Below are 27,732 nucleotides of genomic sequence, written 5' to 3'. Positions count from 1 at the left end.
TGGAGTTATTTAATGAACTGTGATTTTTAAAAGGGAGCCACATTAAAAGGTGTAAGGTATAAATTTAAAAAACTTAAATGGCATTAAAGAGATTGATGGCCTTCAAAAAACTAAAAACATTACCAAGGTGGACAGTGTCACCATCACCAATAACACTATCTAACGTTATGGACAAACCTTGGGACAAAACATGTTCAAAATGGTGCCATCGTTGCCAGTCGTAACAACAACAAATAAAAATATGGCTTATTGTGATCTGAGTGTTACACCAACTACACACTGGTGCATCAGTTCCAGATGAAATAAAACAATGAGTTAAAAACTGTGACCAATACGTAGTCTAGTTACAACAACTTTCTCTTTCCAATCCTTAAGGAGGCAAGATGGCCACAGTCCAATATAGAGTTTTAGTTGGAAAAGCTTGTTTTCACATTCCTCACTCCAAATTGACTGCCAGCTGGCACAGAGCCAAGCCTTGAATAGTCCATGTATGGGACAGGCACAGTGGTGATAGTACCAGAGCAGATAGACTTAGCTGTGGTGTTTGCAAGCTCGTTCCCACAAATACCAACCTGGCCCTGTATCCAGAAAAACTGGATAGAAGTAGATGTTAAAGAGAAATGGGCCAGTCAGTTTTGAATATCGGCAAGAACAGGGTGTGAACCAATGTGAGGTAATTCCAGGGCCAGTAGAGAACTAAGCGAGTCAGTATAAATCATGCAGTTTGAGTACTGCTTAGCTTCTATGTGATCCAGGGCAGGAGAAATGGCATACAGTTCAGCAGTTAACACAGGATCTGTAGAGGGGATTCTGCATGCAACCACCGAACCACAGCAAACCATGGCAGAGTCCACACATTCACCTGATTTTCAACCATCTGTATAAATAGGAATGGAAGGATGGTTTGAAAGATGTTTAGCAAATAGCACAGCATTTCCAATCAGGAGTGTCTACTTTCTCTGTGACTTAAAGATACATCACAATTGGGAACTGTAAGAAGCTATGGTGGAATGGGCTGACCAGTGGATACAGCAATGTTATTCAAGGATAGACCCAACTCATCTAACTGCACTTGGATACAAAGGTCAAAAGGAGCAATAGGCATACCATCTTGTCTGAAACACATGGCCTATCAAGGAAGGAAAACACAACCCCAGGTGGGATGTTTTGGTAAGGAACAAAGTTTCAAAGCATATAGTAAAGACAGTTGCAAATGGCAGAGGTGCAAAAAAGGTTCATGAGACTCTATGTATAAACTCTGAAGTGGGGAAGTGCAGAAAGCCCCAGTGCAGAGCCAAAGTCCTTGATGATGAATAGGGTCTAGCATCTTTAAAGCCGATGGTCTGGCAGAGCCATAGCCCAGGGATCCATAATCGAGTTTTGATCAAAAAAAGAGCACGATATATATTTAGCATAGAACATCGATCCGCTACCCAAGTGGTGGTAAAGAGGACATGGAGGATGTTAAATGCTCTTGTGCATTTGACCCCTAGCTGCTTGATGTGTGGTATAAAGGCTGGCTTACGGTCAAAGATAAGTCCCAAGAACTTTGTCTCAGAGACCACAGGCAGCACAACTTCATCGATACAAAGTTCAAGATCAGGGTGAATACCCCATTGGAAGCAAAAGCACATGCAAATGGTTTTAGAGAGAGAGAAGGTAAAGCCGTTTGCTGTGATCTACTTCAGTAAACAATTGAGGGCATTCTGTAGCTGCCACTCAATATATCTCCTGTTCGATGACTTTCACTTGCAACAGTGAGAGGGAGTTGTTCAGTGATGGCATTAATTTTTATACTGAAAAGTGTAACACTCAGAACACAACCCTGAGGGGCTCCAAGTTCCTGTAGAAAAGAATAGGAAAGTGTTGAACCCACATGAACTCAGAATCTCCTGTCCATTAAAAAAATTTTTAATAAAAATTGGCAAATGGCCACGTAACCCACATATATGGAGGTCTTGCAAAATGCCATACCTCCATGTTGTATCATAAGCCTTCTCAATGTCTAAGAACATTGATACAGGATGTTATTTTGAGAAAGGCTTCTCAGATTGACGTTTTAAGTCGAATCAGATGGTACGTGGTGGAAAGTGCTGTCATTGGAACCCACACTAGGTGGGTGAGAGGAGGTTGTTTGATTCGAGGAACCAAACAAGACGACCATTAGCCATCCTCTCTAAGGTTTTACGGAGACAGCTCGTCAAAGCAATTGGACAGTAGTGTGAAGGAATCTTGGGATCTTTCCCAGGCTTAGAGAAAGGTAAGATAATAGCTTGGTGGCAAGCATTAGGAAAAACATTCTCCTGCCAGACTGTTAACTAGATATTAGCAAATTCAACTACAAAATTAAAGCATTTGTAAGTGTATTAAACAATAAAGACTGATTGTTCAGCTGTATGCAACAATTTGAAACAGTGTTAAAAACATAATATTAGAGCTTAGTTCTTTACAGATAATTAAATCATATATCCGTAAATATATTGTGAAAGCCTTTATAAAAATTTTGAATAAATTCTCCCATAAGCTTACATTAGTTATGAATTAAGTTCTAATTAATTAGAGGTATTATAAATATATAATCGCCACATATAATCATTGCCCATACATGTGTCGTGAGGCTAAGAATGTATTTGTTTTTGCAGACATTGTAACTCTATTTTCAGATTTTCTTTTCACTTTTCTCAATTTTGATAATGCATTATCAAAGACAACACTAAACACAGTGTACAGTGTAAACCATTAAGTAAATAATGTTTAATAAGTTGAGCTTGGTTGACAACTTTATTACCAGTGAACAGTGACATCTTTCACATGTTTCTAAATTGAAATAATCTACAATCTCCATTATAAAAGTACTTTCTTATGAATTTTTAATTTCTTGCAATTTCCCACATTCTTATTTAATTTACTTTCATTTAATAATACAGCATAGGAAACTCCTGTCTGATTCACAAAAAATTATGTATGTTTCTCCATACAAATTATTTACCATTTAAACAAATATTTACTAAGCAGACATATTACACAGTTATAATGTGGATAAACAAAAGCTGGTAACTGGTGTTACAATGAATTCCTTTTAAAGACTGTAATTTTTTTTATTAATGTTTTCAAATCAAAATATCAAGTAAAAGAAAGCAATTACTCTGACTGTCAGACTGGTTTCTAATTCATATTTCCCACGTAAATGTTTAGCAAGATTTAAATTACCGAATCTGTAGCAGTTTAGTAACTGGGTATAAACTGACAAATGGGGATGTAATGCAAAGTTGCCTTTTTTTTTTAAATAACAAGGATGTTAAGTTTCACAAAGTTCCTAGCTTTATACTACAAGACACAAGAATACATCATAAAATACAAATATTAGGACGATTAGCTATCCCAGCGACTCTTTTTTCTGGATTTAGTGAATGAAGAAGATGAGTTTGATCCAGAAGTACCAGAACTGTTTGACTCAACTGTTGCAGATGAAGGTGTAGTAGGCTTATTAATTGTCCAAGCTGTGTCTGTGGCTGCACAGAACTGAGACTTGTACTGAGACTGGAACAGAAAAAAAAGTAGTGATACAATTCCAGAGCTTTATACAGAGCTATACCCTATAACATTACCAAATTTAACTAATATTTCTTAATGTTTTTGTACTGGTAACTATTCCTCACGTACATTTTATTTGAAAAGCTTATATTCTCACAGCACAGACTATTAAAATAATTTATACATATATACATTTGTTGCTAGTACATAGTACTCAGGATATGGTTTGTGCACTTAAAAAACATTATTTTGGTAAGTTATGAAAGGAAAATTAGGTTTTTCTTAAACAGTATGTACAGTGCACTAGACTTCTAAAAGCAAGGACATTTACAGTAAGAAATGAAAGTCCAGTGTCTATTTTTTGAGGAAAGATACAAGTCTGGTGTACTTATTATTCCCAGTACTAAAACAAAAAAAAGTTCCAAGTGTCCTTTTAGTACACTAGTCTTTGCTGATTCAATAAAATACTCAGTAGCAACAGCTACAGTCATCTCACTGATTTGTTGCTTTCATTCATTAAAAATGTTGTCAGCACAGATCATTTATCAAAATACTGCTAAAGTACGTACAATTTTAAAATTACACAACTGTAAAAGAAGGAAAGGTGAAGAAAATTACAAAAACATCCAATAATATTATTTGCCTATCATCAGAAAGGTGTGTTAAAATTCAAAAGAAAAAAAATTGTTAGAAGAATATCTACACCTTAGTTTTACTGCAAGACAGCCAACTTCACAGAAAGAATCAGAATAAATGTTGCCATCAAAAATAAATAACAACTGAAATTAATAAGATTACATGCTCAATATAATTAACTATACAAATTCATTTTTTGCTTAAACCATATGCCTCTATTTAACAACATTTTAGACTACTTTAGGACACAACACCATAATATTTATCATTTCTGTACAATAATCATAGTTCAAAATAGGAATAAGCAATTCTTCTATTAATTCATAATAACTTTTTAAACTATCTTCAGTGTTAATATTTTAAACATTCCTAGTTATATTAAAAATCATTGCTTTATTTTTTAGCCACCAATATAATATGCATAGCACAGACAGCCAAAGACTTAGAAAATTACGCACATCTGTTGGTAATTAATCAGTCGTAAATTAAACAAAATTGTATTAAAATTAATTTGATTACTGACTTATCTGAAGGAAAACTAACTAAATCATGTATGTTCACACAACCTGAATACTTTTACCTGTATGTAACTCAACTCCATCTCTAGTCTCTTTGGTGGAAATGCAACATTCTACTAAACTCCGATGATAGAGAATATGCAAACAACTTTTAAACAAATTGTGTATCTATTAGCTTCGTTGGTTATGTAGCAGCATTTCAAAAACTCTGAAGACACAGACTGAACACCTTATAAACAATCCTTTCTTTTTAGTTCTTTTACTTAGGTGTAACAAGCCCAACACCATACATCTGAAAACTTCATTTTCTGCCAAATCTGGTTAAAAAGAACCAGAAGAAAGTAAAGAGAAGTAGAAAAGAAATAACACAGCATTTTCAATGCATATCATCTGTTCCAACAGAAATTTTGCAAAACAAATACAAACAATGTTTGAATTCCACAATATAATCTAGCTAAAAGGGAAGTAGGAAACTTTGGGCACACATCTCAATAGCCAAGAAATCAGGGAACAAGTGAAGGTGAGGCAATAGTGAGAAAAGCATCTTTAACCCTATGTCAATGTTGCCATTTTTAAATCCCTTCTACACATCTTTACTAATTTAAATTCAAACTTTAATTAAACTACTTTAATACAAATGTCTTTTAACGAAATTACTATTATCAAGCATGTTATAATGTTAAAATATAGTGGTTTTAAGAATGATAAGCATAATTATTGCCTACATATAATTACTAATAAAGTGTAAATTGATGACAGTAAGTGTGTTGGAGTAGGACCCAATGACCTTCATCTCCCACCAAAACAACTGGAGTCAATTGACATTTATTTTAGCCACTTTCCTTCTGAATGATTAGAAAATGATTACTAACTCTTAATCACAGTCCCCCTTCAAAGAAGAAAAATGAGAGGAAAAGAGCAAAAAAAGCCTGGCTCAGAACAAAGAAATGAAAATAACCTTTTGCATTAAAGAGACAAAAGCTGCGAGATAAGAGCAAAATTGCTACAGCTCAAACACTCTTGTCATTATCTACACCACCTCCAGAGTAATGTGCATTCATGACTCATAGAATGATAAAGTGAAATTGTGACTCATAATACCATCAAGGTCTTCATGATTAATTTTTTTGAAATAGGCTTGGTCAAATCGACCAAGTCTGTGCCCCCAAACTGACCTTTATAGATTCCATACACTGACTTCTAAATCGTTTTGTGTACCTTCACAAAGTTATGCAACCATACAGCATGCATTGAGTCATTTGTAGATAAAAAAAAAATTAAAATTGTCAACATTTTATTTCCATTAAAACTTTCTCAATGAATATATGGAGTGATTTTCATGTTAATATTAAAAATACTTTTCTTTAACTGAAAACTCAAATTTCATTTGTGTAATCTCTAATGCCAAAATAAATTTCAAACATTTTTTTCAAGCAAAATTTATATTCTAAAGTATTTTCTTCACATTAATTCTATGAGGTTGGTAACACTAGTAACCACCAAAAAAAAAACTGAAAATAAATCTAAATTACCCTCTTTTTTTTCCTTTCTTGAATGACTTTAAACTGTAACATGAAAGTACATTTGTTTATCCTAAATAGCTTTAAACTTGTAAAGGTACACATCCATTTATACTTACATTTTACTGCCCTTTGGACTGTGTCTAACTGATATTTCCACCATAAAATGTTAATCACTTAGCAAGTATGTAGCTCATGTTACCTTATCAAATTACATAATGTACATGCTATTTGTGAGTATATCTTAAAAAAAGTTGTATATTATTATTTATTCTAACTATATTACAAGAATTATTAAAAATTCAACTACGTTCATCAATGTGCTTCCTGTGGGAACTAAGACTGAACTGGAAGTGAAATAGACAATTCTCTGTACAGAAAACAATATATCATACATCATTTAATATATTTAAACCTTGACTTTCTATTGGTTATAATCAGAGAGAATATTGGCAAATTCCAAAATTGATGTGACAGATGGGCATGACAAGAGGGGTTTAATTTTCTATTTTATGGCTCTTTAACTTAAAAAGATTAAAGGCTACAAAAACTATGCTTTGCCTTATCAATAACAATATTATAATGAGCAATTTATTTTGAATTTCATACTCCATCAAAGCACAGTAAATAAATTAAAGAAGGGATGCTTAGACAGACAATGTTAAACTTCTAACACTGGATTTTTTGTTAATATTGTCTTATAAAATTCAAAACTTAAAATATATATATTTTATCAAAATTATTAGCTATGTTTCTATGCTAAATTTATTTGTATATCATGACAAAAAGTAGTTTAAATAAATTTTAACTTACTAAAACTTTGTAGTGTGAGCAGAGAAATGCATGCATGTCTCCTTCAAAGAAATGCATAATGAATATTAAGATTTAGTATAGGCCATGATATTATTTCAATTAGTTTCAGAACCTCAATTGTTCTAATGTATCAACGAGGTCATTTTCATCTGGAAATCTAAGGAGAACTAAATGGGACAGAGTTTATATTGTTTGTCTCTACAACACATTTTTTTTATGTTTCATCCATCAACATTTAGATCAACTAAACTTATGGACTCTGCTATTGATGGAAGGAACAGATCCATATCAGAAGACTACAACTTCAGCTAAATGGTAGTAACAGAATGAACAGAGATGAAGATCTATCCCCCATTTGTCCATTGAGGATAATAAAATGCAAACATAGTCAGAAAGGTCACTGCCCCCACTATAATATTGAAACAGAATTCAGCAGCTTTATCATTTTGGATGGAGTGTTACCATCCTCTTTGCATCAGTGTAACAGTGGTTATTGGTTACTAAGTTTTTATTCTCCTTACTTTCTTCTCTCCAATCCCTTTCAGACACTACTGAGAAAATGAACCAGCACAGTTGAAACAGTGGGGTTCTAACTGACATTTGTTGCAATTTTAGTCTTTGCCAAAACAGTGCAAAGACTGCAGATATTTTAGTATTCAAACTGAAACATTATGGATAGTTTGTAATATAAAACCAAACTTCACACTTCCAATAGCCTGCCTTCACATCAATAGGTGAACAACTATGTGAATACCCTAGTTGACTCTGGTATTCATTTATTTCAAGTGCAGATCCACCAAACAGTTGATATTCCCTGACTGGAGAGAACTCTTAAGAACCTTCAACTTGGTTGTGTAAAGAAGATACTGCTTAACTATAACTCACTCTTAATGAATTAAAGTACTATGAAAGGGGAACTTAAACAGATGTTCCTCTAATAACCTTTAATTTCAAAAATAATTCACTGTCTTGTGGTCATAATGTTTCTAGCAACAGGCCATCAGATTTTAGTTTCTCCACTGAATTTGGAGAACCAGCATCTACATTTTAGCCATTTTGTATGAAAGACAGGTTTATGACAGTGAAAGTAAAACAAAAAACTAAAGTATCAGAATTTCAAAGAATGGAGAGACATTAGTAATGTCTTCTTCTTCTTCTTTTTTTTTAATCCATAAAAAACATTTAGTGCCAAATGACCATTCCCATATTGGAGTTCTATGTACACATAGCTGTCACTATACTCAAACAGTAATACAAAATATATGTTGCAAAATTAGCTGCATACTAATAGCTAAAAATATGAATTACTTTAGCACAACTAACCAACTGCCTTAATCCTACACTGGATAAGCAACACTGGAAACTCGATTCAAACCAGAGAAAGACAGAATTTGGTTCTCTCTTCTCCTAGTACATCTACTGTAAACAAAGAAATCTTAAATGGTTTGCTGAATATTCTAGAATAATATAATAATACTTGCCCTCTTAAATGTTTTAAGTTCACTTAGCAATAAAATGAACATAAAATGAAAATGAGTCACTCTACCATTTAAAATATAAAAAGTTCTGTTTGTAACTTTCTATGAGTTTGATGAAATTAATTCAAAAACTATAACATAAGTCATTTTATAATGTTTATTACTTGTCTTTTTACATTACAGTACCTCAATTGCATATGAATTAGTAACCTAATTTTACTTTGAAAATTGAGAAAATTTGGTTCATTAATATAGATTAGATTAGTTTTCCTTAAATGATAGATGTATTTAAGTTTTTTCAACAATTATTTGAAATACAAAGTATCATAAAAATAATTTCACAGTGGACTTTTTTATGTCTGTTTTCAGTATATCTTAAATACTTTTACAAACAAAATGGAAAACAATATGCATCACTATTTTAGATTAACATTCTGACAAAAATACAAGTCAACCAACCTGAAATGCAGCTTTTAGAGCAGATAATCGGTCAGTGCCAGGACCAGATGCTTTATGAGTAGAAGGAAAATGTGAGCTGTTTTTACTGAAGGTGTTCTCTGAAGACTGGATAGGAAATACCAGAATAATACAAATTATTAATGTTGGCAACAATAAGTTCAATAATTCAAGAATATTATTTTGTTTCCTGATGGTCAAGATAGTGAACACTGCCTCATTAAAACATTCTTAAAATACCTAATTAGCCAACTCAGCAAATTAGATTTGTAATTTGGTTATTTCAGGACTATTAACTTGATCACATACTTGATCAATTTTACCTTATCAGGCTTTATCATGCCTGTTATTTTTCATAGCAATGAGATAAGTTCTCTGATATCAAGTTCTCTCAGACTCACTAATTTCAACACAACTTGGTATAAATAACTATAAAAGTATCAGTGACTGTTATGTTGTGGGTAATGTATCAAAAGTGGAAAATTATCAGAAAAAAACAGTTTTAAAACTTCAAGAAGAATCAATGAGATTTTAGTTCATACAATTAATTGCTTGATACTAGGTCAAAATTAGATTAATGTTATATTACTATATATCACATGCTTGTAATCACAACTGTGGTTTGTATTAAGTAGGTAATCTCAACCAAACTGAAGTTCAGTATAAATTTACTTTCTTTCAGTCAAAATCTTACTGTAAAATGAATATTATATTCACAGAGAAGAACCCAAAACTATAAGATAACAGGTATGCAATGATCTCCTGTAAATCATGACAAGCTCATGTACCTTTAATTTTTATAGCAGTTTTTCAAGCAACATCTAACATTAACTTCATGTGTTTGTTTGTTTGTTTGTTTTGAATTTCGTGCAAAGCTACATGAGGGCTATCTGCACTGACTGTCCCTAATTTAGCAGTGTAAGACTAGAGGAAAGGCAGCTAGTCATCACCACCTACCTCCAACTCTTGGGCTATTCTTTTCTCAAATAATAATGGGATTGACCATCACATTATAACGCCCCCACGGCTAAAAGGGTGAGCAAGTTTAGAGTGAAGGGGATTTGAACCTGTGACCCTTGGATTACAAGTTGAGTGCCTTAACCACCTAGCCATGCCGGGCCACAACTTCACATGAGCTGAACAAACTGCTGAAAAGATTGAAGTATGCCAATATGCCAAAAGTAAACTTTTTTTTGTTTTAATGATTATTTGTTTCAAAAATTTGCATAAACCTACACACTGGTAATCTGTAGAAGTCACCTCTAATTCTGAACTGACAAACTAGGGGGAAAGTGATAATTAACACCATTAACTTTTAGGTTACTTTAATTGAATAGTGGGATCCAACTATCACTGTTACAATGCACTCATGACATGTAAGCATAGAGTGCAATTTTGCAGAAACAGGATGTAAACCTTATCCCTCAGATTCACAGTATAGTACATGAACTATTAGACCACACCCAACCCAAGATGTTACAAATATATAATTACCCTACAATATTATTTGGGATATAAAATATTTTGGTAACTGAAAATTTTATATCTGTAATATTTAGGTATAAATTTTACAAACTTTGTTTTAATGTTTATTTAGTACAGAAAAATGTCTTCTGTTGATTTGTGTGTTCATTACCTAAAGGCTAAAAAAATATTAATGAAAACTAAAAGATGTAGTCAATGAACATACTTTAACTTGATGTTTCACACTTTCATATGCTATGTTTTAAGCAATAAAGCAGAAAAGAATTGTAATTAAAAATTTAAATATTAAATACTGTTTATAACCAAAACACATTTTACAAAATTACTTTTCAATATAAAGCAACTGCTGACTCAATTTTTTTCATTTTATTATAAAATTAACTGGTTAATTCACTTTTTTTTAAATAGATGATTTATAACAGAGTATTTTAGTAAATATTATGGTAGAGTATTTCATATTCCATCTAAGCATAAATAAAAAGACCTTGAAGATCTGTTAGAGATAATTTCAACTCTGAATGATTATTTTCAATAGTCTTTTGGACTCTGTTCATATTATACCCAAGTCAAACTATAAGGTCATCTCACTTATAATTATGTAGCAAAAATGACTATACACTTAGCCAAACAGAAATCATCCAAGTAGATACCTTGCACATTTAACCATAAGAAAATGCTAATAACTCTGATGCAAAATTTGTTGTGCATAAAACTAGTTCAGATCAAGTAAATCAAATAAATATTACATTTAACTTGAAAAATAAATGTGCAACCTTTCTAATATCTTACTGCATTCACTGTAACAATTGGTGATATCAATTATGCATCAGCTTTACCTCTGTTAAATCCTACATTTTCATTTGATTGTGTCATACCAAAAATATTGAACACTAAATTTTCTAACACAGTACACAACATAATACTGTAAAAGTTGACTATTTTTCCTTCACAATTCACTAAATGCAATATACTATTTCAAATATTCAAATTTTTATACATCTTTAAAAATATTTAATGGATATCACCTACAAATTAAAGTTTACTTGCTCAGTAATTCAGCAACAAGTCTTCTAAGCCTTAAAACAAGTTCTATTATTTATCAAAGTACAAATATCCAACACAAATTTTCATTTAAAAGATTTTGTTTTACCATTAGCATGTTTTGATAGACTAACTAATTTATACAAAAAATACATAAACAGAACAGAAAATTATTTTAAGTACAATTATACTAAACTGAGAATTTACAATTCCCTAAAATTAATGCTCACTGTTGAGTTTTTCTAGCACATGAAAATGTGAATTAAAAACAATTGTATAACATTTTCATTAATACTATATTTCACTTCTTGATGATAACATCAAATACAATTTGAAATACACATAAAAATATGCACCTTCAGTAGTCTGACTGATAATCACAACCTGAATACTAGATACAATAAAACTAGAAAGGTAACTCACAGATTCTTCTTTGAAGCCCAACCCACGACCTCCAACATTCAATTTCTTTGCCTTGCTTTGCTTGAATCTGGACTTGTGGAACCAAGAGCTCTGAAATTAGTTTAAAATTCTCTTATAATGTTATTGTTTGTTACAATTTTTTAAAACAAGATGTTAAAGAGATGCAGCAAGAATTATCTGTTATTAATTAAACAACTGAGATATTTTGAGATATTGAACAAATGTGTAAAAGTTTTAAAGAAAAATTTTTAAATATCTAAAATAAACATATTCCTCATAGACATAAAATTGTGGCTGCAACTAGAAAACCATGTTAGCTCACAAAGTGCCTGAGAGATAAAATTAAAGAAAACCATTACAAATTTTAGAAATTTAAATTGACTGGTATGATGGGAGACTTAGAAGATTACAGAAAATCAAGAAATTTGGTCAAACAGAAAAATATAACATCTTGAAAGATGTGTGAAAAAGTTGGCTGAAAATGTAAAAATTAGCAGTGAGGATTATTTCAAATACATTAAGGGCAAACAAAATATAAGGATAGGGATAATAAGTACCCTTTAGAGATGATGAGGGAAGACTTGTATCAGATTATTTTGAGATGACTGGGTTATTACATTTTTCTTCAATTCTTACTAATGAAGATTTAAGCAGTATTCCTCATCTTGAATAGTTAATGGATTCCAACAAGGTTGAACAAAATGATTACATCAATTTTGTGCTTGTTAAGAAAAAAATTGTGAAGTTTAAAAAAAAAATGATTAGACTCCTGGGCCAGATGATATTTCCACATGGGCTTTGAAGAAGGTTATGGATTGAATATGTGAGCCACTTGCCACTACAGTTTTGTACATTCTTGAATAGTGGGCGAGTACCAAAGGATTGGATATTAGCTAATGTCATTTTTCTTTTCAAGAGAGGTAATATAAATTGTGGGAAATATTTGGAAAGTCTGATAAAAGATGCTTTGCAAAGTCTTTAAACAAAGTTTAGAAGTGTATCAGGTAGTCAATATGGTTTAGCAAAGTGGAAAATCTTGTCTTACAATTCTTCTGACAATCATTGAACATCTTACTGCTTATGGTAAGGGAGTAAATTTGGTGTATCTGTATTTTCATAAAGCATTTGACAATGTACCACATAAAATGCTTGTAAAAAATTATACCTAAAGGCTGGGGGATAAGTTAGCTAATTTGATAGAACAGTGACTGGATGGAAGAAAGTAGATAGTTGCTATAAATGGAGTTCAAACTGAATTAATGTCACAAGTGCTAAGTCTTTGATTTTTTTTTTATTTTTATTTATATCAGTGACAACAACTTAATTCAATTTGCTGATAGAATTATGTGGCACCAGTGCACTATGTTACCACATCCAATAATATAAAACTAGCCTTTTGTCTTTACAAAGTGACCTGTCTTCGCTGTGCATTAGTGAACTAGTATCTGGTAAAATACAGTCACACTTCAATTATTAGACTATTATTATTTATAAACAAGAACTAAAACTTAGTTATCTTAAAGCCTAGAACAATAAATAAATAAGTGTAGCAAATAATTATATCTTGTAGTCATTTTGACCTTTGTATTTGTTTGCTTCTTCCCACAGGTTGCTAAGCCTTTCCAAATTCTGCATGAGGATGATATGAAATAAAATAATTTCTTTCAAATTTTATACTGTTGAAATAACCATAAATCATAAATAACTCTAGCAATACCAAAGAATTCCACAATAATTTGTAAAGCTTAGTAAGCTGCATTTTGTCAAAAAAAATTATTATCAAGCATACCAAAGACACAACCTAACTGCTTGAAATCTCAGTTCAAAATAATGAGGTGGTTTTCTAACACTTTAAAAAGACTGAAAAAGCAACTATGGGAGCATGCTGAGGTTTCAATTGATTATTCACATCATATACTGAAATAAGTGCATTTAAGAAACTGTTTCCAAAAATAAAAAGAAGTTATTGGGGTCACTGTATTTGATTTAGTGCATAGGCAATATCTCAGCTATATATATAGGAAAATTATCAGGTTATTATTTTATATTAAAGCTTATTAGCATGTTAATTTGAGTTCTTATTTAAAAAACAAACCTTTTGACTTAAGTGTTTTTGCATCACAAACATTTAATTTGAAAAAGTGATGCATTCAACATACCATGTGACTCACAAAAATCAATATTTGGGTTGTGCTTTTAATATTTAATTTTAAATCAAGAAATTAACTAATATATAATACTAAAATTTGAATTACAATCTACAACTTGATTCCAAACATATTGACATAAATTCATAAAATAATAGCTGAATAAAGTTTTGAATGCAAGTCAAAAAATGTGATGTCATGGCCTTTGACCTATAATAGTAAAAAATAATTCAGTTTCAAATACACAGCAAAAAAAGGCTATTTTAAGAGTGGAGCAAAACAAGCAGCTGCATTAGGGTCAAAAAACCATTTTGAATAAAACCCTCCAAAAAGGATGTTTGATATTTTAATGCATTGTATTTATCACAGGAGTCCAAATGCAATTCTACTGCCCCAGGCCCCATCTGACCTAAATCTGCCCCTACCAATAAAACCTTATCACATACTTTTTATAATCATTTATTCATCATTGTGTTGATGTGACAAACATACTCATTATGTTACTAGCTTGTTTAACAATTAAAAAAACTTATAATAAAAAGGTGTATAAAATATAAAAATAGATTTTAAAATCAATGTGACCTGAAAACATTCAAGCTTTTAAATTTTACCAAAGTGACAGAGAAAAGTTAATAGCATGATACAGTTTTGATACAGTTAAGTACTTAAAAAAACAGACCTTAAATAATGTTAATTAAATGGGAGAAAGACTGGTAAATTAAATGGCAACAATCATTGTTTTTTGTAAGCAACATTAAAATTAACTAAAGTAAAAACAAACACAAAACATTACTGTACATTAATATATTCTAAAGACAAACAGAATAAACCTAATTAATTAGTGAAGCCTATAAACACACTGTAGAAGAACAGGGGGTATTACTGTAAGTGTCTTTGTGAATAACATTGTACCAAGATCTTTATATAAATAACCTTAAAATCTTGCTTTAAAACATCATATATACTCAAAAAAATACAAAAACACTGACTAATTACAACGTCAGAAATAAAATACGTAATATCTTAATGATATCTAACACAAAGATAAATATTTTTAAAGATGAAGTTTTCTTTTCTATGGCAACATATGAGGTCTGTTCAAAAAATACGCGGACTGACATCATAAAACAAAATGTACTTTATTTAGAAGTTACAGGTCTGGGACCCCTTCAAAGTACTCTCCTCCCCAACGCACACACTTATCCCAACGGTGTTTCCACTTGTTGAAACAGTCCTGGTACGCTTCTTTTGTAATGTCCTCCAGCTCCTTCGTCGCATTTGCCTTAATCTCGGGAATCATCTCAAATCTTCTTCCTTTCAAGGGTCTTTTGAGTTTGAGGAACAAGAAAAAATCGCAAGAAGCAAGGTCAGGTGAGTAGGGGGGGTGGGGAAGAACAGTGATCGAGTGTTTGGTCAAAAACTCACGAGTTCTGAGGGCTGAATTTCGCAGCAACGCGGTGCATCTTCAATTTCTCGGTCAAAATCTCGTATCAAGATCCAACTGATATCCCACACTCTTCAGCAAGCTCCCCTGACAGTCAGACGTCGATTTGCCCGCACCAGGGTGTTGATTTTGTCGACGTGTGGGTCGTCAGTTGACGTGGAAGGACATCCAGGACGTTCATCATCTTCAATGGACTGTCGACCATCCTTAAAACGTTCATGCCACTTAAAACATGCCGTACGCTTCATAGCAACATCACCGTAAGCCGTGTTAAGCATAGCAAAAGTTTCAGTCGCAGATTTTCCAAGTTTAACACAAAATTTCACAGCAAGTCGTTGCTCCTTCAGGTCATTCATTCTGAAATCCGCCAAACGAAAAAATCGCACTTCACTTAAAACCACGTAGCTAATACACAAATGAAGATATCTGTAATCGGGAAATGGCGTCGTAATCAGCTGATCCATGCAAACCTAGCAACACCAAGCGGAATTCCCCTAGAACCAACTGGAGCCGTGCAATTCAAACAGTCCGCGTATTTTTTGAACAGCCCTCGTACTATATAACTAGTCTAAAAAACTAAGTTTTAACCTAATTCCTTCTCTCTCTCTCTCTCAAGGAAAAAAGGCAATTGTTGATAGGCTTTCTTATAAACAGATTTTCAAGAAATGGATTTAATGAGAAACAGCTGTAGTCCTTTTTGTAATTCAACATTACAGACCTGTAAAGCTAAATCCATAAGAGATTGAGGAACTGGCTGGTTTGCTCCTTCCAAATTCCTTACAATGTGTCCAGCAAACTCCTTATCTTTTTCTGTCACAAGTGTATAAGCTATTCCCTTTTCTCCTACAACAACAAAAAATAATTATTACAGACAAAGTAAAAGTTTATTCACATATATAAAACTTTTTAAGCCAAAAAAATAAAGCTGGCATGCAACACATTTTACTTAAGAAAAGATTAATAGCAGAATGATAAAGTGAAAACTGCTGTTTGTAAGAATACATTATGTGTGCTCCACAAAATTAACATAAACTACTAAAGTTATTGAGCATGTTAATAATCAACACAATATTTGGTGGAAAAAAGTTCCATTTCTCATCCCACAATTAATAAATATTTTGGAAATAAAATTTGTGAGTTAAGTTTAAGGACAAAGCTACCTAATGGGCTATCTGTGTTCTACCCATTCAAGTATCAAAATACATTTTATTAATGTCATAAGCTCATCAGCTTATCACTGAGCCACCAGAAGGTTCAGCAAAATTACAAAAAAAAGGGAATGTTATTTAATATATCATATTGCTTTGAATTTAAGGTGAGCCTTTTTCCACATTTTTGCAAACTGGAAATTAGGGTGCGTCTTAAATTCAAGGTATCATTTTTCACTATTTGAAAGTCTCAAAAACATAATTTTCTTCAAACAAAGATTTTTGGAAAAAATCCTGCATTAACAAACAGATTGGACTTTATTTTAAAAAGAATTTAGCTTAGAAGGACTAAAAAAAACATACAAAACATCAAATTTGCTGATGTCAGCGTGTCTAGCAGTGTAGTTGGATATCACTGTCCTCAGTCACTGTCTGACTTTCCTGTTGTTAAGATGCTATTTTATTGTGTTCTACTCGTGGAAAAGTGTTTTAAGTATTCTGCCAAATTTAAAAGTTATTTTATGCACCAAACAGATTGCAAATAATATAGCCAGTAAAAGGTACAAAGCAAGTGAAGCAAATGTATGTCATTGGCATTGTATGAAAATCAAGTTGTTTTCTTGCAAGAAAAGTCATTTTCTGGCCCAAGAAAAGGAAGACATCCTGAAACTGATGCCACCATTTTAACATAATTCAGAGCATTATGAAATAAATGATTGCCTGTAACAAGAGAGGTATTAATGTTAAAAGCAAAAGAACTTACAGGAAACAGTGGTATTTTTTCAAGGTTAGTTGTGGCTGGTGTGAGAAATTTATGAAAAGAGAAGGTTTATCTTCACAGTAAAGGACAACAATTAGTCAGATTTTGAAGATGTGGAAGATAGAATGCAAGATAACATTCTTTGAGACAATAATGAATCAAGTGATGAAGATGCTTCAATGTCAGTATATAACAGTGAGTCAGAAGAAACATCAGAGTAAAATTCTAATTAAAGAAAGCAGGAAGAAACACAGCAATGAAAATTTTAAATTGCCTGTATATTTTATATATTTATTTATTATATTTAATTTTAAATATGTTAACATTTTTGATTCTTTAATAAACTCTTCTAAAACATATTTACTCCTTTCTAATTATCATCCAAATTTTGTTTTCCTGAAAAATATCTTTTTAAAAGTGGAGTATGTCTTAAATTACAGGACATCTTAAATTTGATGTAATATGGTATGTTAATCCAATTTCACAACTTAGGTATAAAATGTACCATCTATAATAATAAAAAGACATGTGTATAACCTCCATAGCTCCAAGAAGAAAGAACCTGGAAAACGAATTTTTCTGCACACACTAAGTGGACCCTGAGGGTGTGCACCTGGGTGTTATTATGTATCTACATGCAGTGGAATAACCTGACCAGTGGTTTTGGTTTATCACACTTATATGTATGTATGTGTATAAAATGAAAAAAAAACTTCAAAAGTATACTAATACAACTTGCATTCACTGTTCATAATCAATAAAATGAGAACAATAAAACAATAATGAGCTCAATATAAGTCTGAAGATTATTTTGTGAAGTCCACTGTCATTTACATTTGTATCCTTGAAGTCATTATGAAAATTGTCTGTAGTGAAAGCACCCAAAAATATTATGTACACCCCTTCTATCAGACAAAATCCAAAGATTAAAAAACTTGTTAGTATTCATGGAAATTCAATTAAGGGTGCAGAGTTGATTGCTTATACCCACAATGTTGCAATGCCTACTACCTTAAAACTTCTAATAATTTCAAAATTAGAAATAAAACAGGATCACCCTCAAACTTTCTACTACAATTCCTCCCAACCTCCACTCTTAAGTTCTAATAGTTCCTAATAATAAACACACCCTAATAATTCTACTATAAGTTACTCTGAACCTTCACATATTTTCTGAGACTTAAATTCAAAAGATCCTATTTAAAATGGTCTTAAAATGAGCTATAAACCCTACCTTAAACTTTTTTGTAGTTCAAAATCCTCCCTTTTTCTTTTGCAAAATTATTCAAGTAGAGCACAAGATACCTGAGACAAGCCCAGCTGCTTGAAGATAAGTCTTCCCAGTCCCAGTTATACCAAATAAGTTTTAGTTATTTAAAGACAGTTAACTAAATCTAGTCACAATAAACATTCAGTGCATGTCTGTCTACATAGATATTACACATATAATCAGTAATCACACAGTTACTGTGGTCAACAACGTCTATATCCCATGTAAATAACATCTTGTGTTATTTGGTTTTTCAATACTGTAGTAATCATATATTTGTTCTAGTAAAGAATGAGATTCAAATATTTTCATATTCACTAAAACACTATTTTTTTAATTCCCTCATGGCTAGTTTACCACCAATAAATTCCGTAACACAGAAAATATGGTCTCATTACATACTTTAAATAACTGCATCAAACAGTATCTACTGCAAGATTTTATTGTCTCCTTTTGATTTATTCCTATTAATATTATGTACCAATTTATACACAATTAGAATACAACCTGAAAACTAAGATGTACAATTTAAACCTGTACATATATCCACTTAAATTCTACAGAAACAGACTTTAAAATTTCTACATACCTGCTCTACCAGTTCTACCAATACGATGTGTATGAGTGTCAATATCACGAGCTACGTCATAATTTATCACTGTTTTGATGTGAGGGATATCTAGACCTCGAGCTAGGAAGGAAGAGTAACAAGAATCAACAATATAGCTTTAATTTATCTAAACTGTTTTACTATATGCACTAACATTGCTGTATATAAACACATTCACAAAATTCAATTAAGATGCTTCTGCTACATATAGCATAATCACAAAATTAGGTAATACCATACTGCGTCTTTTAAATGCATTATACAAGCACCAAAACAAATTATCTCATCACCATTCTTACAATATCTGATGAGGAATTACAAAAAAAAGAATAAACTATTTAGTTCAATTTTAAAAAGTGTTCAAAAGTTCACATCATCCTTTTTTTTTCGGTCATTTACTAATGATAATATTGGTAAGTCTTCCAAAACACTTATCAGCATGTTAATAGGACCAAAAAATACCTAAAATTTTATATTTTTCTATCTAAGGTTTTGTTATATTGAACCTGAAACCACAGAATATATAGATACATTTCTGTAATACAGAGCTATCCAATTTAAACCTATTATTATAAATGCAAGTTTTATATAACTGCAAAATCAATCAAATACTTCTTAGTTTAACATTGTGCTGAGTTGTCACATACTTCTGTATTTACCCAGTTTCCAATAAATTCCTTCTTTCCACACCAAAAGGACTGACCACTTGTAACAATATAACAAGGTGTGGGTTACTTGCAATAAATTTTATCCATATGAAAAATGAATCACAAGTTCCAAGGTGCTCTTTGAACTGCCTCCACTCTCACTGATAGTGCTGTTCGATGGTTAAGAATAGGTACTAATTCCTAAAACCACAATTCAAATCAATAGTTCAAATAGTTCAAACTATTTCCACTATCACTTGTTGTAGTCAATTTGATTCTCATAATAAGGCACTCTTTGTGACATCACAGTTTCTATTGTAACAACTTTCTTCAAAGTCAAGTGTAGACAATCTTATACTAAAAATCTTCACAAGGTTTTCAGATATATCTGAGAATGGAATGGCTTAAATACCACTTTCATTCTTTACAGTTCCCAAAATGTTGCTTTGAACTTAGATGTGACTTGATGATTTATCATGATGCAGTCATATTACCTTGGCACCATGGCTACAAGAGTGTAGAAACTTAATCTTGCATAATAAGTATACCAGTACATTCTTTTAAATAATACTCAGAGTTCATCATTGCTGAGCTAGGCATTTCATGAACATCTACCACAATCATAAATCTCAAACACTTAACTTTGCTTACATTCTCTGTATCATGATGTAATTGTCCTTGCATTACATTTGTATTAAAAAGTCACCTGTGTAACAAATGTTTAAGACTTTTCATGAAAACAAAAGGTAGGCTTCCACTTAAAAATCTAGTATTTTTGATTAGTCAATGTCAAAAATACACAGTTCCCATACCACAGGCAGAATGACTTTTTTCCTGGCCAAAATGTTACTTTTTTGACCATCTGATTTATGTTTGTTATGAATCATTGGGCTATTTATTACCTATAATTGCACATATAACTGCAAAATGTTATTCCTGAATTCTTTAACAAAGCCAAAAGAAGCAATATGTTAAGTCACAGTTTGCTTACATGTCATCTTTTAAAGTTTCAAAATGATTAGCACACTGTTACAGACTTACTGATACATTATAAGAACATAGATATCGAAAATAGTTTCTCCATTTTTTATAACTGTGCAATAAGTACACACATTATTAAAATCATCATTGTTACAGAGCACATTGTATTATTTTCACGTGTTTTGAAACTGTGCATATCAATCAGTGATGATGAGAAAAACAACTTGTATAGAAATATATATGTTATAATGGTTGGTTTGAGTTGATAAAATTATGTAGAGGAGCAAACAACGTTTTGACCTTCTTCGATCATCGTCAGGTTTACAAAGAAAGAAAGAAGTAACTGACCGATAGCTGACCACATGTTTGAAGGAGGTTGTGTAACTGAGTGTAGGAATGTAGAGGGCATGCTTAGATGTTTGATTATTAATATAGGTATAAAGGTGTTCCTTTGTATTGGTTTATTTTGGGCTTGAGTTGTTGTATAAGTAAGGCTTCTTTAATTATGCGTTTATGTTTGTTTATTTAGTATTTGGGTATTTTCTATGGTTATGTTGTGTTTATTTGATTTGCAGTGTATCTATATTATTTCTTTTCGTTTTATCCTTGTATTTACCACTTTTCATAAAAACGAAGTAAACTAGTGATTATGGTATTATTGTTTCAGTTATAATCATCTCCATAACACTATTTTCAGATTTCGCTGAAGATATAATGAATGTATTCCGAAACGTTCTACACTGTAAATAAAACATTCCGTGTCTTAACAAAAGTCTTTATCTTCATTATTAGACTTCATTCTCCCATCATTAATCTATTGTTAATCCTGTAAACAGTTCTATTATACACACCATATTCCAAAAAATGTCAATTTCCCTAGATTTTAAAGCCTTTTTTTTTTTTGTTATGATATGTATTTAGCTTATTTCATGTGCAAATTGATTCACTAGACTTTCTCATTTGTAGTGTTTATAGCTAAAGAAAATTTTCTGACTTTTCGTGTGGACGTTAGGAGCAATAAACATTAATGGTTAATGGATATATATGTAATATATATTGCAAATTGTTTGCGAGTCTATGTTATTGTTGGTTGCACATGGAAACACATGAATTACAGATCTTCTCTGTATTTAACCTAGGCAATCAGTAGCTTCTCCCATTTTCTAATTAATTCTTTACGCCCTGTGTTTAAACAGCCAAAAAACATCAAATTTTTGTTACCATTCTTTTAGTGGCAAGTCTACAAACTTATAACGTTAACAACTAGGTTCTGATACCCCCACTAGGGATAGCACAGATAACCAACTCTGTGCTTAACAACCACCAAACCAAATCAAACTGTATAATTGTTACTCAATATTATGCAACTGTTGATATCATCAATATTGGATAGTATAATAATAAGTTGTTTTTTATCAAGGTTAATGCACTACATTTGCAATGAGCCTGTGTCACTCAAACAGAAGATTGCTTTTTTCTCTATATATACATTTAAAGCTAAGGAATTTTAAAAATAATGCAAATTAAGCCTTAATTGTAAAGGTTGGTTTGATTAAGTACATTATTTAATGAGTGATGTGTTTATATATGTGAGCTATATTACAATATGGTAGAGTAAAGGAAAAGGTTCTGTCATTTCTAAAAGCATTGCCCTCAAATTTAAAAAAAAATTTTCTATACCTTTTTCGAGTGGAGTGAATATGCCCATTTAGTTGTTCAAACACAAAATTACAAATGCTGATGTGCTTTATTTAAATTGTACTTTCTCACTCTATGCCTAGAATGAAGAAAATTGCCATAATTCTTTGGCAAAAGTATCATCTTTAAATTTAGTCTTTTTATTTTACTTTTGGAGAGTTTTATATTATTTAAGTACAAGGAAGTATAAATAATTAGTCTTCCTGTTCTGGTGTGATGAAATAAACTTATATTTTGTTTAATTTATTTTATGTTTTAATATTTTAGTCTCCACTACATTAGAATATTATATTATGTAATTATATATTGGTTATAGGTTGGTTTAGTATATTACTTTGTTGTTTGCATCTGATTAACTACAGTTCACATGCTCACTAATGCTCTTGTGTAATTACACACTACCAAGAACACAGCTGTATGTTTCATTATTATTCGGCCCGGCACAGCCAAGTGGTTAAGGCACTTGACTCGTAACCCAAAGGTTGAGGTTTCGACTCCCCGTCACACCAATCATGCTCGTTCTTTCAGCCATGGGGCATAAAATATTGTTTAGTTTGGAGACTTAGGAAGAAGAGATGGAGAAAACATAACACAGAAAATAGTTATCAATAGATGATAGACATCACTTATGTGTTAGGGGAAAATGTATAAAAGGGCGAGGAATTAATAAGTTAGCTTAAGACTAACTAAAGCCATTATAACAGATACAAATGACTGTTCTGTACAAATATACTCCTATACGAAGTTCTATACAAATCGCTTTGGCGTGAATTTGTCTTAAATGTTATCAAAATTATTTTGTATATATTTCTTCGACTATGACTTAAAATTTTGAGCATGTGCATATTTTAGAAATTGAGACATGAAATTTAACTGAAATGAATACTTGATTAAAGGTAATATTTGATTTTCTTCCTAGTTGTATGAATGACAAACGCAAAGCAAAGATTTAATATGTTAACAAAATTGTGTATTATGCTGTTAACAAGTTTCAGTTTTTTGAAATACCCTTCTCGTTAAAGTCGTTTGTATGATTCAGTTGTAGTCCCTTATTTATGATGGGTACGATCCTTTGTTTGTTTTGAAATTCACGCAAAGCTACACGAGGGTTATCTGCACTAGCTGTCCCTAATTTAGCAGTGTAAGATCAGAGGGAAGGCAGCTAGTCATCATCACCCACCACCGACTTTTGGGTTACTCTTTTACCAACAAATAGTTGAATTGACAGTCACATAATAGTGCTCCAGGGCTAAAAGGGTGAATATATTTGGTGTCATGAGCACCCTAACCCCCAGGCCATGCCAGGCCCCATGGGTACAATAGAAGCTCGTTATGTTCTAAAGAAGAATCAGTAAAATGCTGTGGATTGATGTAACATGGAGATGTCATGTATCAGCTTGGAACTTCAAGAGTTGTTATTTGAAAGTCCTACATGTTTAGTTTGCAGACTTAAAAAAAAAAGATGGAGAAAACATAACACAGAAAATAGTTATCAACAGAAGATAGACATCACCTTAACTTTACTTTTAAGGACCGACATAACCAGGTGGGTTAAGGAGTTCGACTCGTAATCTGAGGGTCGCGGGTTCAAAACCGGTCGCACCAAACCTGCTCACTCTTCCAGCCTTGGGGGTGTTATAATGTGACGGTCAATGCCACAATTCGTTGGTTAAATGAGTAGCACAAGAGTTGGCGTTGAGTGGTGATGACTAGCTTACACTGCTAAATTAGGGACGGCTAGCGCAGATAGCCCTCAAGTAGCTTTGCGCGAAATTCATTAATAAACAAACAAACACTTTTAATCCTTTAATGTAACATTATCATACGCACTGGTAATCCCTTAAGGTTTGGAAAGTGTGAACACATGCAAAAAAGTTATAGCATTTGAAATAAATAATTTAATTTAATGATAGTAAAATAGTCTTGAAAACACAGAATGAGGTTGTGACTGCTTTGTTAAATAGGCAATTTTTATAATGTCCAGTCACAGAAAACATACCATACATGCCTGCAATGTCTTTATTGTATGGAAAGTTTTACATATTCTTTTCTGATTTCTGTATGCCGAATCAAAACGATATCCATTTTTCTCCACCACGTACAGATTTATTTTTAACAAAACTATTTGTTTGTTTTGGAATTTCGCACAAAGCTACTCGAGAGCTATCTGTGCTAGCCGTCCCTAATTTTGCAGTGTAAGACTAGAGGGAAGGCAGCTAGTCATCACCACCTACCACCAACTCTTAGGCTACTCTTTTACCAACGAATAGTGGGATTGACCGTCACATTAAAACGCCCCCACGGCTTGGAGGGCGAGCATGTTTGGCATGACGCGGATACAAACCCGCGACCCTCAGATTACGAGTTGCATGCCTTAATGCACTTGGCCATGCCGGGCCATTTCACAAAACATCATATATAATTTTACATAACTGAATCGTTTTTATTGAAATCGAGTCATATTTTGTCATGCTTAAAGTGTCGACAACTGCTGGCTTTGAATGTGTTTAGACTAATCATGAGGTGAAAGTCTTATCAGTCATTCTAGAACCAACATAAAACACACCACTACTATATAAACTATTTACAGACCACATAATGTGTCATTTCTGGATAGTATTTTTTTTGCATACACTTTGACATTATTTTTTCTCTTCAATGCTATGGCAACAAGAGGTTGTGTAAATGGCCCAAACATATTCTGTTATATTTGTGATGTGTTCTAAAAGTGCAAAGAAACAAAGGTAAAACATTATAGAATTCATCAAAGAAGTGTATTACGCATATTTCAAAATAAAACTTGGGAACCAAGACAAATCATGAATTTCACAAAACGTTTCAACCATCTGTGTCGAAGAGTAGAGACAATGAACTAAAGGTAAGAAAAAATTATTTGCTTTCTGGAATTCCAGAAGTCTAGCATGAGCCTAGAAACCACGGAGATGACTGATATTTTTGTTCATGTAGCATTGAAGGTTACAACACTCGAACTAAAATGGAAATTTCTGGTCCAAACCTTCAAACCTGTGGTTTATGGACCTGATGTACCTATATCGACTTCACTAGAGAGTCCTGATACAGTTTCATCTTATTCTGAATCTGATGTCAATATAAGTGATGATAAGGATTGTTATCAACCAGAAATGTCTGGAAAGGATTTATCAAGACATCAAAAAGACAGAGAGGAGGTATCAGGGAAGTTGGAACATCAGCCAGATGGCTAATTACTGTTGGTCATTGAATCGAGATGCCCCAAACAAAATACATACATGAAAGACCACAACACGTGTCTATGAGACTACGTGCATTGTACAAAAACAAATCAGGATGAATAAGAATACATAGTCATTTGACGTCAATGTTCCTTCCTTTTCCTCAGCTTGTTTATATTTTTGTTAATGAACATAACTATGAAAATTGTTCATTGTGGTAAACGAAATAATAGTTTGGCTCTAAATCAGTTTTTTTATTCCAAATTTTTAAAAAATCCTTACGTGATAGAAAAAAAAGATAATATTGTTTTCGAGACCAGTGTAGCTGAATTATAGAAAATCTGTTTTGTACACCCAAACAACTTTTATAAATTTAAAATTCTCGAGCCTGTGTTATTTATTCTACAGAGAACAAAAGAGACCAAAGGTTTTCGTCAGAACCTTCCTTAATACCATTGATTAATGGTGGTAATCAATACGGGATAGATATTTTACTAATCTAATTGTTGCCTGACATATTGAATGTAGAGAAATTACCTATATCTAAAAAACTTACATTTGAAGTACATATTGACAATCTGGTGTTCAAATAAAAAAAATTTATGTTATCCAAGAGAATATATTTTTTTATTCACAACAGTCTAATTGCTGTATTGGCTGTTTTATTAATTTACCTGTTCTATAAAATTATTTATCACAGTAAGTATGCTGTATAAACTGTTTCGTTTCTTCCTTCAGTTAGGCTTATAATAAAGCTTTGTAGTTCATGTGAAATTAAACAATAATTCCTTTAGGGTCTTACCGATATAGTTTTAAAAAATATATCTAGCAGATCATCTTATCGTTCTTGATAGTATACAAACACTGTAATATGTATTGGGGAAATAGTGATTATTCAATAAGAACCTCCACAATTTTGTGTGTGTGTGTGTGTGTGTGTTTGATAACATTCATTCTTTAGCTTCATAAAATATAAAAGTTGATAGATCTGACCATGCTACAGCAAGACTCTGTGTGCTAATATTCTTTAAAATATATCATTCATAATTAATATTTTTATTACTTATTATTTTAGCATACCGTAATCCACTTTAAAACAGCGTACGTTTTGAACAAAATCGAAAACATGTTTTACCACTACTCGAGCTGTGGTGTTCGTAACAAGTTCCTGTTTTCACTCTATTTATAAGTAGCATGGCTCATAACGTTCATAACTGTTTTCACTCTATATTGAGTATAATATAAAGATGGAAAACATGTGATATAAGTATGATTTTGGGATAACATAAACCCTAAATATTGTTTATTTTTGTGGTTGGACATTTCAAATTGTTTGTTTGTTTGTAATTAAGCAAAAAGCTATGCAATAGACTATATGTAATCCGTCCACCACTGGTATCGAAATTCAATTTCTAGAGATGCAAGTCCACAAACGTACTTCTGTACAACTGGGGAGCATTTGGAAGAGATTAAAGGTTATCATAATTTTGAAGATGCACTGCATTGCCTTTAAATAAGATAAAATTCAAGTATGAAGTAGTCCAAGTACACTTTTAACCTTTAAGTTATCACTCCGCTGGTACAAAATAGAGTTGACCTGTTCAGTTAGTGAGTAGCCATTTTAGTAAAAACTTGCATTCACAACAGTCTCCGGCTTATTTTTTATTTAAATTCTTTTAACTTACTGCATCTTTCTTGTTATGTATAATAAAACTTTTCAGTGTATATTATTATTTATCCAAAATTACAGTCTCAAATATTTAGTGGATAATCAAAAGAAAACAGTCCCTAGTGTGTCTTACCACACTTGAAATATGTAATTCAGTTCAGTAATGGCTGGCTGTTGGTTAATTATGAAACAAGTTGCATTAATTCTTAATATAGTTTCACCAAACTAAAAACTATGATTTT

At 32.0% G+C, this 27,732-nt stretch overlaps 1 protein-coding gene across 17 annotated transcripts in view; it reads right to left on the bottom strand.

Moving 5' to 3' along the window:
• LOC143246210 (ATP-dependent RNA helicase DDX42) overlaps positions 1–27,732 on the bottom strand; it is a 125,149-nt gene that overhangs the window by 26,921 nt on the left and 70,496 nt on the right. For 13 of the 17 annotated variants that reach the window (XR_013025854.1, XM_076492469.1, XM_076492468.1 and 10 more), the window contains exons 15-18: positions 19,263–19,364; positions 16,214–16,338; positions 11,905–11,994; positions 8,959–9,063 (exon numbers count right to left, since the gene is read on the bottom strand). Coding sequence is in view for 16 of the 17 variants with exons in the window: in XM_076492469.1 (XP_076348584.1) it covers positions 8,959–9,063; positions 11,905–11,994; positions 16,214–16,338; positions 19,263–19,364 (422 nt within the window). In the remaining variant the exon portion in view is untranslated. Of the gene's footprint in view, positions 1–2,762; positions 3,541–8,958; positions 9,064–11,904; positions 11,995–16,213; positions 16,339–19,262; positions 19,365–27,732 lie in introns of those variants that run through there. The other 4 variants (XM_076492475.1, XM_076492474.1, XM_076492476.1 and 1 more) reach the window with 1 other exon arrangement.

This window comes from Tachypleus tridentatus, chromosome 3, assembly GCF_004210375.1.
Source record: "Tachypleus tridentatus isolate NWPU-2018 chromosome 3, ASM421037v1, whole genome shotgun sequence".
NCBI lineage: Eukaryota > Metazoa > Arthropoda > Merostomata > Xiphosura > Limulidae > Tachypleus > Tachypleus tridentatus.
This window is presented reverse-complemented; position numbering and strand designations above follow the sequence as displayed.